The sequence below is a fragment of the Petromyzon marinus genome, chromosome 24 (assembly GCF_048934315.1).
Source record: "Petromyzon marinus isolate PM22_M1 ecotype Great Lakes invasive population chromosome 24, UKy_Petmar_22M1.pri1.0, whole genome shotgun sequence".
In the NCBI taxonomy this organism is placed as follows: domain Eukaryota; kingdom Metazoa; phylum Chordata; class Hyperoartia; order Petromyzontiformes; family Petromyzontidae; genus Petromyzon; species Petromyzon marinus.
In genome coordinates, this window is record NC_133690.1 from 16,772,277 (window position 1) to 16,783,457 (window position 11,181).

An 11,181-nucleotide genomic window follows, 5' to 3' on the forward strand; every position below is an offset into this window, starting at 1 on the left:
TGTTTTCTATTAATAAACATAGAGCAGCAAACACTAAAAAGTCTCCAAAGTCAGCCACCATCACGTAAGTTGCACATTGCAAAATCAATAAATCAACCCACGCTATTTCCCTCTACTCTGAAGCAAGGTCACCACCTGAAATGTCAGGATGCTGTACATTGTTCTGTTACAAGGCACTGTTAACGATGACTGTGTCCAGTGCGTACAAAGGGATTCGTATCCAGAGACGTCCCTTGGGTACGGCTAATCGGGGGCGATTAGGCGTACCCCGGACCCCACACTTTGGTTACGGTGTCAGATGTAATACTTCTGGTTTAGTTTGAAGTCGGCAGGGGGGTGGGGTCCCACATGGTGGTATTTGTCCCAGGCCCCGCACCCCCACTACGGACAGCCCTATTCTTAGCACCCTCTGCACCTTCACCTCCCCAGCCGACACCATGGCGGGTGGATCCAGAGCTGCTGGGGACTGCAGGTCCGGGTTTTCTGAGGGTTAATTGACCATATTTCACCAAGCCAGTCAGTGCGGATTGGTGACGAGCGCATATTTTTGTCTGACCTCTCACCAGGTGAACTGAATGGTATGGACCGGGTGTAATCCAGCCACCTGTCTACAAGGCTCGCACAAGCTTCTTCGCCACATCGAGGGGTGTTTTTCTCAGATGCGTTTCATCCGTTACGCCAATGGGTTATGCAGGAGAAGTAATCCGTGCCAGACAAGCCACGATAAAAGGGATGGACAGAAGCCATGACCTGTCTGCTTACAAATGTCAAGCCGAGCTTGTGTGCAGTGGGCACAGTGACACGCCACAGGTAAAACGGCAATGTGACGCATGTCAATAAATTCTGTTAGTGAAGACAACATCCTTGCAGCCAACTGCCGCTTCCAAGTAGACTCCGGGGTCATGTGACACCGCATCTCACAGTGCCTCCATCACATGGACCGGTGCAGGGACAAACACTAATGGACATCTCTGCGAGCATCCTCTTGGTCTCAGTCTCAATGCAAGGACGTGCCGCCACCTCTGCAGTTTATAAATGTTGGAACAAGCAAACGACTTCGTTGTTATGATGCTTGCTGCCTAAGGCCACACTGGTTGACCCATTCAGGTGCTGTAAAAAAAAATCCTTGCTGGAAGCCATTGCAAGTTAACCAATATTAACAGCTTCCAATATGGGTCTACCAAACAAAACAGTCATGAATTGAGCAATTTTATGCATCGTACACGTGTAAAACTTGTGCAGATACCAAATGATTCCAAATACTGGAATTAAGCAACATAATCATTAACATGCACATCAGCAGGCAGGCCAAATAATCAATTACCAAATATTGAACCAGCAGACTGTGGATTGTGATACTCACGCATTTAGCATAAAGTACTGTCACTGCGATCGCAGTATCATATTGGACTGTGAGGGTCGGCAATGGCATGGGGGGGCTTGAACCCATCCAGCAGTGGATAGGTGATGACGACCATTATTATAGACAGTGCACTCTAACCCACTTCTTCAACTGCTGGAAACGGCAGTGGCAATCCCATAGCCACGTAAAATGTAGGGCAAATGCCTGAGGTCGTGCCAACTTGTGCTCGAATCACAGGTCAACAAGGTGTCGTCATATCTACATGCAAACGAAACTTCTCATTCACCAACTATCAGCGCCGAGTGGCTTTCCAACCCGCATCCCGAGGCTGGCGCCTGACCCTTACTCCACTTGACACAGAAAGGTGCAAATAGCAGCGCGGAAAAACCAGCGCGTGACGAGCCCCGTAGCTGCTCGCTGAGCGTCACACCCCATGCGATCGCCATTTAAATTTAGCGACGGTGGCAGTCCGTGGCGGCTTGCTCGTGCCACGTGGACCTCCCGCCGGAAATACCTCTCGTCCTCCGCGGGGGGAGGGGGGGTGGTCAGCGTTTTTTCAAATCGGTGCCCACGTTTAAACTTGGGACGTGCGTCACGGGAGGTTTGCGCCGCGCCGCATACAACAGCGACAACGCGCACGCTTGCATTTCAAATTCTGACGGTTTTAAAATATTTTTTGGCTAGCATTGGCAGACTTGAATTCCAGATCGAGATGCCCTCGGTGTAGAAAATGTGAGACTGACACAGAACAACTGCAATGGGGAGTGCAGATTGAGATAAGCGGCAAGTACAAAGATGTCTACGTTAGACAATAAACTGTGTAGGATGTTACCAAGAGTCTGCGTATGGTTTAGCTCAGAGCGACAACACATGCAGGAATTAAAATGTTGTTCCGCTGCTTTAGGAAAACATTCCACTTTTTAGTGAGCAGTTGGCAATGAGTGAGTGAAAGGATATGATTATTGTCACTATGACTAAATGCATGAAAAAAATACATAAATGGTATACACTGCGCATGTAACAATTAAGTGATTGATCAGTAAATTAATTATTTTGATGTAGCATGAAATAGCACGTTTTAATTGCTGTTATATGTAACTCTTTCATGTTGTCACTGTAACCACTAGATATGCTACACTCACGACTTTGTAAAAAAAAACTAATAGATTCTTGAATCAAATTAATCGAATCATTATTGGGGAGGTTATATAACTACAAGCCTAGATATGAGTGTCAAGAAAAACATTTGAATACAAGATGCATGTCAAATTTGTATCTTTTCTAGGTAGGAATTCCCAAAATGATTCCTTAGGAACCACATGCGGGAAGGTGATCAAACATGGTGTCAATTCATGCAACGTTGATGAATATTCCTTTTGATATGATTATTGGCGAAAAGACGGCGACCTTTACCAACACAGACGATAGAGAAAACAAAGTAAACCACCACCAGGGCGATGCGATGGAATTCGGACGTTTCGCCAACACCTAAATCAGGCACCGTAACGGTTTTCTCAGTTGCCAAAATTTACGTGAGGAGAGCAAAACGGCTTCACCATGAGGGCGGGCGGCCCACGGTGCCGGTGGTGGTGGCGGTGGCTCTGCAGCGACTCCGGGCAACTTTGCAGGGCTTTACCGAGACGGACGACTTGAGGGAGTGGCCGCTCTCCTGGCGCACGGCAAAGGAAGCGGTGCGCGCCAAGCAGCCCAGCTCACGCCACGCGCCCTCCCACCGCACGCAGTGCCGCGTCTTCCACAGCGGGAACTGCGCAGGACCACGCACGCGAGTTTACAACCTCAGATTAGCGTGGTTGGCTACGTAAAAGTGCGTACGAAGTTCAACGTGTACACATACACATGCATACACCACAACCTTGTTCAAGCAACAAGACATCTACAAAAGTAATCAATGACCTCAACATTAATTCATTTTTATTTGTGATATAAAAAAAATCCCCCCCCCAACTCATGTGTATATATTATATTCCCAATGTGGTGCATTAAATATCGATACGGCTGGCTTTTGGACATTTTGAAAAAACATTTCACTTAGCAGAAAATGAAGCGCTAATCAAGGCCAAAATAAAAAATGCAAAGTCAGCGTTAGGATGGCAAACTAACGCTGAATTTGCATGAAGTAAGACGTTTATTACAATATTGCCACGAATAACCAGAATAACCAGTTATTCGTGAACAAAAATGGACAATACATTCGCCATCTCAGATTTTGCCGAGGATATCGTATATATCAATCAATGAAAGTGAGGTCGAGGAATTTGATTGGACAAAATTAACAAAAGAAGCTGAAATGTTGGGCTTTGCAACAGAAATGGCCAATCATTCCAACGCAAGAACCTCCTAAAGAAAGTATCTGAGACTCAGTGAGGGCTTCCAGGCTAAACAACTGGCATTATATTTGGTACTGGACCAACTAACATTACGAGTGATGACAGAATCATCGTAACTTGAAAATAAATATATTTCATGACATATCCCACATCTAAATTTCTCCACCTTTAATTAGACATCTGAGTCACACAGCCACCACCTGCACAGTAACAGCTTTAGAAACAATACGACGTAGCTACGGACACGACAGAACGTTAACCAGTCAGGCAGGGTCTTGACACAAAACGTTGTCTTACGTTGAGGTCAAGGGAGACGCCCCTGTCCGTCTGGCGCAGTGAGCTCCAGGGGAACTGCCCCGTGATCTTGTACACGCTGGCCGAGAGGCTGTGTGTGCACATGAGACATACCGAGTCACCGTTCAGGGTTTCAATGATTAAAGATGCAAGTGAAACAAACAAGCTTCATCTTGCAAAAATGTTATAGGTATGGCTGCAAATACACATTTTTAAAAAATGTTTTGCCATTCCCCCAATTTTATCAAGATTGCTATTGGCATCACGTCATGAGACAGAGTATGCCGATTAGCACAGTTGGCTACGTACAGTGCGAAAGACGTTCAAAATACATACATACATCTCGGACAGCAGTTCTACCATTAGTTTTAGAGAACAGCCCACGGAAGTGAATATCACGGAGCTAACTTGGAGGTCGCTTCGGTGGCTTCTGTTTCACACATTAATTGGTGATGCTGCGTTGGTAGTGTTGCACAAGCACAGCAAACAAACAAAAACGCAACACATTTGTCACTGCAACAAGCGTTATCGTGCCCCGCCACTTCCCCTATTAAAGAGAGACAGAACAAATAGATGTTTAATAGGTTTCTAGACAGAAAAGTTGTGGAGATGGCAACGTTGAGACTTCATTTGTTTTGTGATGTAGATGCATGTCAAGTTATGGAAATCATGCCATGTTCCATCACAAAAGCCCACTATGGGGGCATCCATTGTATAATTAGCATATAAAATTCATGAAACAGGTTTCAAACTCACTGGGAGACTCAGCCTAGGTATGTTTTAACAATAGCTATTGTGTTCTTTGGATGCCTTTGTCTTTATTCATGAGCCAATGCAAATTGACTCATCAAAATGTATCAAATGGTGAGGAGGGGGGGGCGAATCGCTAGATGCCAACTGGCAAATATTACAGCCGTGGCGTTTCCAAATAAAAAGCTTCAATACTGACTTGCGCTCAAAGCAGCCGGTCTGCGGCTTGAAGAACGACAGGCCATAAGATGTCTCCTTGGTGCCATAGGAAAACTGGAAGGTCAGCTTCTCCGCTCGGCCAAACAAGTTGGGCAGCCTCAGGCCTAGCACCTGCCCCACACCGGAACACACAAACACACACGCAAACACAAACGCACACAAGCACACGCGGACACACACAAACACGCGCCGACACACACACGCCGATGAGCTAGAGGACTCATTGCCAGATTCACAGGAGATTACACACTGGCACAATTTGTACTGTTTACTTTGAGCAGTAAATGTCTGTGTCGAGTTGTGTTGTTTTTTGTGTACAGGCCATTCATACATAAATATTAAACAAGTTAATATTCAGAGACGTTTTGTCTGATTCTTTATTTGTTCCACAGCACGAGAGTTTTGGAAAACTGATGCACATTACACAGACAACTACACAGCACAACGCATGGACAATACGTACCATGCCACACCACCCAAGATAAGGCTGTCACTACGCAGACAATACACAAAGCAGCAAATCATGGAGAAAACACGCAGCACATACACAGACAACAAGCAGATGACAGACACACAACACATAAACCCACTAAGGCAATAGACAGCACACTACCCAGACGATAATAGCAATACCAGCTCTGTATAATCTAAGTGTTTCAATACTGCAGAAGTAAAGAAATAAACATTAAACATTGTTGCCGATGGGTGTCAGCACTTGTTCCGAAAATTCACAAAACAAGCTTAACATTGTTTAGACGTATTTCGGGAATGACTGGAGAAAGGACAATGCAAATAGCGATCAACTCTCGAGCACATGTTAAAAGAAGCAGGTGGAGAGAAAGAATGGGTTCTTACCGATGTAATACAAGAATGACGTTGAACAAAAAGGTGCAAGAACGACTAAAGCAATAAAGATAACGGAGGAGCACACACACAATGGAGGAGGGCGTTCATTTGGTCCCATAATTGCCCTCGATCTGACGCGGAGGAACAGGAAGATGGCACAAAAACCAGGCGCTCCAAACAGATGAGCCAGATAGCAGGCAAAAGACTGCGTGAGTAGGTGATCAGCACACTGCACTACAAGTGACTAACAGAGTGGGGTTGGTCACTTACCATGCTGCCCTCATTGTTCCCCACCATGGTGTTGTAACTACCAGTGAGGCGACGCATCTCCACCACCTCGAAGTTAATATCCAGTCCATCGGGTTGAGCCCCGGGACCTGCAGCGAATGCACATCATGAAGGTTTGACACCGACCATACTTCCGTCACTGCAATGCTAGATGTGAGGGCCTCACCAGGCCTGTGTGGCTCGTGAGGAATATTTTACCCTACACATATACTAATTGATAAACATCGACCATTACGTATGTAGTTTGAATGCGTGTATCGTCAGCTTGATAATAAAAATTAATATAGGGAAATAATGCATCGTTCCATCCCTTGTTAACAATGTGTCAGGTATTAGGCTGGTATAAAGGAAGGATTATGGCCAGGGTTGAGTATTCGAGTTGAAGCTACTTGTGCTGAACTGTAATGGTAAAGATTGAGGTTAAGGTTACTTGGCAGAACGAGGTCTTAATTTAATCCAGATCTCTCCTAATCAGTGACCCGGAAAATATTTCCACATATCTCGCTATGGCTCCAGTCGCTTAGCGATCAGGAAAATAATTAGTGAAAAAAAACAAGCTCTGGACAGGATTCATCCTGACATGAATTTGTTGCCGACGCAGCGAAGAATCGTCTCACCCTTGGCGGTGTCGATCAGCACCTCCACGTGACGGAAAATCCCCAGGCGCAGCATCTTCTCCCGAGCCTCGTGCGACTTCTGCATGACCTGCAGCACCGCGGAGGCAGCAGCGCACGTCTTACTCTTTGTGCACAATCAAATGTTAACAATGTACACGTTAGAATATTGCATCCTGTGTGAAATAATACTTTAAACCTTTCTTCAATCCACTGAAAGGTAATGTGGGGGTTGTTTATAGCCCAGTGCACTGACCACTGCGCCATCGTTCCAATCGACATCTCATATACAAATGTATATGAGGAATAAATATGGTAACGCAAATTTTGTAAGCGAAAGGAAACAGGGAAATGGTGTATTATGTATGCTTTTTAAATATTAGGCATGTAAGAATGTACCCCCTTGGGAATTCAATTGTCACGATACATACATTATTCTTATTCGATTCAAGAATAAACTCTGTATATCACTTATTTATCAACGGTTTGTATTATTTTCGTTTGTATGGTCCCATTTCTAGTTTTGTTCGTTCAATGCATTAGCATTTCGCACCTCCAAGCACAGTTGGCTATGTATGGTGAGAGAGAAGTTCAACATACATACATCGAGCATTATATAATTCGCATAAAATATGCATATACAGCTTAAATAATGAATTATTACGAGCACAATTTAACGCGTGTATGAGCTTAGAGGTTCATCATAATGAATCGATGAACCACTACATGCTGAGAAAATGTTGACAATGCTCAACAAGTGCAGTTCTGCTGCATATCCATCTCTAATGCGGCAAGCACTAATGTTCGGAAAGACATTTACTTCAACGAGGCTGGTGGCGTTGAAGACATCGGAGATCTCATGCATGATGTAGTCATCCTTGGTTCTCTCCAGACCCTGAATGCTCACGTTTTGCACAAGGACCTTTGAAAACAACCAACGAGAGATCAAGAACCGCAAACGCATTGACGCACGATCAAAGGGGTACACGGTGAGGAAGCGTCCCATGACTGAGCCGACACTCAATTGTGCCGAGACATTGTTGTGACACCGAGTTGTTTACATGCAGGCTTAAGGCTTTCAGCTGAACAAGCAACAAAGTACACCTCTGGATTTGTCCCAGACGATGCACGCACGTGTATTGAGTTACTGGAAAATGATTATGTTGGCTTCATCAACAGTGATTTTTCAATCACATGAAGTGCATAGAGCCGCATAATGATTTTGAAGGTCGTTGCAAAATGCCAATTAAGGGTCCCATCTGAAACATTTTTTTAAAGCTTCCTTGGCCCTTTCTAAGGACCTCTCGGATTCGAGGCCAGGGGCAAACTGCCCCCCGTCCCTCTAAGGCACTGTGAATGCATGCAGTCCATCCAGATTCTCAGCAGAACTAGTCTAAGGGAAGCACAGTACTGGTGCATTTGCATACGTTACCTGCCCATGGGACTGAAAAACCGCTTTGACCATCCGCAAACCATACACATAAGCCACCACTGGTTGTATACTTTACAGTACCAAAAGTAAATGAATGTTATACAGAGATCAAATTTGAAGCGAATTAAAGGAATAATGGACATCACCTGCTTATTATCCAAGACCTCCTGCTTGGTTTCCACCCCAGGGTCGTCCAGCATGGAGCCCTCATGGAAGGCACTATGATGCTCCGGCCCATCCATCGGGATCGGCTCCAGCGCCTGCAGCAAAGAATACACAAGAGGCGTGTTCAACTGGTGCCGTACGCTGCATTGGCGGATGGCTGCGGAGAGGCGACATTGGCAGCAATGCATTCCTCATTGGGAGGTCATGTGAGCAGAGGCAGGTACTTTGTCAGGTTGAGTACGGTGGAGCTGATACGCATGGTTTAAGGATGAGCAGATGGGATGCTCTTAAGGAATGTCAGCTCAACCACAAAAAAATGAGAGGTGCAGTCTTCCGGGTGAGGCAACGTGTTGAACATTTCTTCTCTCAAGCTATCGCCACGTACTACGGCGGGCATCTTCACAATGATACATCTTCAGGAAGAAACAAGATGCTCGCTTCAGTACATTCGGCATAACCAGGAAGACCACACTTAAATGAGTTGCTGCGAAATCTTGTGTGAAATCAACAGAAGAGAATCCAGGTCCGAATATATATCATGCCAAGCAAACAGCAGCGACTTCATTTTTGTCTCTAAATGCAAAAATAAATCTGAAGCAAAACCATAGTGCTGGTGCAAGGCAATTGTTCAGCACTTTGGAAACAAGGATTGGCAGATCACTGATGTGTGAAAAACCTAAAAACCAACTGGGTTGAAAGGTTAACAGATGCCAATAAAGAAAATGAACACATGTGTGTGGACTTCTGAGTGTCATCGCCTCGTAAGGGTGGATTTTTTCCAGATACTCCAGTGTCCTCCCACACGCACATTGATCCAAAGGAATTGGACATATCGCATTGCAAAACCCTCCTGTCTTCCACCTGATAAAGGCCTCGAGATTCAGTGACACTCTCCGAGACAAATGAAGTACTTGAGAACTGCTCACGATAGCCTTTCATAAAGTCAATCTTCCTAACTTCAGACTGTGATCGTTCAAAGGCCTTGAAATGTTTTTTTTTTATGACGGGCAGAGAGGGCTGTTGTCGGAATTGCTCAGTTGCTGTTCCGTTCAACGTCATGGAAATTAAGCCAAGTTACAGCTGGAAATTCAAGCCATGGACGAGGGCACCACGTTGGAGCCCAAGTGCCTTGAGCGGAACAGGCCACGTGCAGTCCAATATGCAAGGGTTGTAACACCAGCGAGAATTGTATGCCTCCAAATAAGTTTAACACGTAGCTTTTGCGACCAATATCCATAATGCAGGTTTTTTGGGTGAGATCGCGGAAATATAAATGTGTCCTTATACCCGCCACCATCCGACACAACCAATGAGTAAGGTTTGTCACGTTCACAGCATATGCCAATTCGTTACTAGTACAGCACACCGGTTTTGTTGGAGAGCAAATCCACAACATTTACAATCAAGAGTACGACGTTTCGCCAGTAATTACACCTAGCATCCTCAGGCGGCAGCCAGATCTGTGTACAAGTCCTATTTTGTTTCTTAGAGGGATAGATGCAATGTCGTCACTTGTGACTCGACTCCAATGTGCTGTCTGACAGTGTCAATGGCCAGTCAAGGACAATAAATGTACGTTGGGTGGCTTATTAAACAATCAATACCATACTGTGCAAGTGTTTTGTCGCTCAAAATAATTGTGGACCCGCGCTCATCTCTCCTGCTTATTGAATCCAGGTTGCGCATTCCACGTTCCTATGGCGAGGGGGAAGGTCACCACAACAACGGTGGCCGATTGTCGAATAAAAAATTGTCACGCTCACACGACAGCGAACTATGGATACATATTTAAGTTTATTCGTTTTAATCGTCATGCAATATCGCCCGATCGATTGCCAAATGCAACACTAAATGAAACCATGCTGGCTTTAACACGCACACACGGGATCACTGCAGCGATGCCCTTGACAGTTGCAAACCCCCCCCCCACAACGCACACGCCGCTCGGTCAACTGTACGTTAAGCATGCACGATCGCATTCGCGTCGAAGCCCACGCACAAGGATAACGCGGCAAGCGAAGGAGTTTGATATCGCGAGGAAACTAAAAAAAAAACCCACAAATTTAAGATAGAAAAGACGGCGAGAAGCGATCACCTCCACAACGCACCTTGGCATGCACAGAGCCCATGTTGGCTCCTCTGCAATGTCAACTTCGCTACACTCAAGCGGTGATAGCTGTTTTGTGTCTGTGTATATATTTACTGAGCTTAATTACAACAACAACAAAATATATGACAACGATTCAGGGCGCTCCGCCTCAGGGCCCCGTCTCTATCCTGCCCTAGGCCGCAAACGAAGCGAGCCCGCTCCCCCCACCTCTCCTCCTATTGGTCGCCACGGTGGGGCGGCACGTGATCGCCGTTGGCCAATCGGAGCTCGGGATAGTGGCGGAAGAGAAGGGGGGGGGGTGAAAACGCCGGTTCCGCTGACTGAACGCACGTGGGTGGAAGGAGCACCACGTGGGTTGTGGTGGATGGGTTGTGGGTAATCAGCTGTTCGGTGGATTGCTCGCGCGTGGAAAGTTGTTGTTGTCGAGTTGACACCGCGAGCAACAGTGGCGCCGCGTCGTCGATGTCCGCGGTCGCGTCGACTCCGAAGAAGTTGCAAACAAGCGACGGTGGAAGAAACGCGCAAGGGAGAGAGTCACTAGCGAGTGGGAGAGAGTAGGAGAGAGTCACTACCGAGTGGGAGAGAGTCACTACCGAGTGGTAGAGAGTCACTACCGAGTGGGAGAGAGTCACTACCGAGAGGGAGAGAGTCACTACCGAGTGGGAGAGAGTCACTACCGAGTGGGAGAGAGTCACTACCGAGAGGGAGAGGGTCACTACCGAGTGGGAGAGAGTCACTACCGAGTGGTAGAG

General features: G+C 46.1%; 1 protein-coding gene across 1 annotated transcript in view; it reads right to left on the bottom strand.

Annotated features, from left to right (window-relative positions):
• The window catches only part of SAMM50 (SAMM50 sorting and assembly machinery component), a 49,102-nt gene extending 38,451 nt beyond the window's left edge, over positions 1 to 10,651 (bottom strand). Inside the window, exons 1-8 of the mRNA XM_032960127.2 lie at positions 10,428 to 10,651; positions 8,301 to 8,414; positions 7,543 to 7,644; positions 6,726 to 6,813; positions 6,091 to 6,197; positions 4,955 to 5,085; positions 4,009 to 4,096; positions 3,000 to 3,128 (exon numbers count right to left, since the gene is read on the bottom strand). Coding sequence (XP_032816018.1) covers positions 3,000 to 3,128; positions 4,009 to 4,096; positions 4,955 to 5,085; positions 6,091 to 6,197; positions 6,726 to 6,813; positions 7,543 to 7,644; positions 8,301 to 8,414; positions 10,428 to 10,448 — 780 coding nt within the window. The 5' untranslated portion in view covers positions 10,449 to 10,651. The remainder of the gene's footprint in view (positions 1 to 2,999; positions 3,129 to 4,008; positions 4,097 to 4,954; positions 5,086 to 6,090; positions 6,198 to 6,725; positions 6,814 to 7,542; positions 7,645 to 8,300; positions 8,415 to 10,427) is intronic.
• Between the last annotated feature and the right edge of the window lie 530 nt (positions 10,652 to 11,181).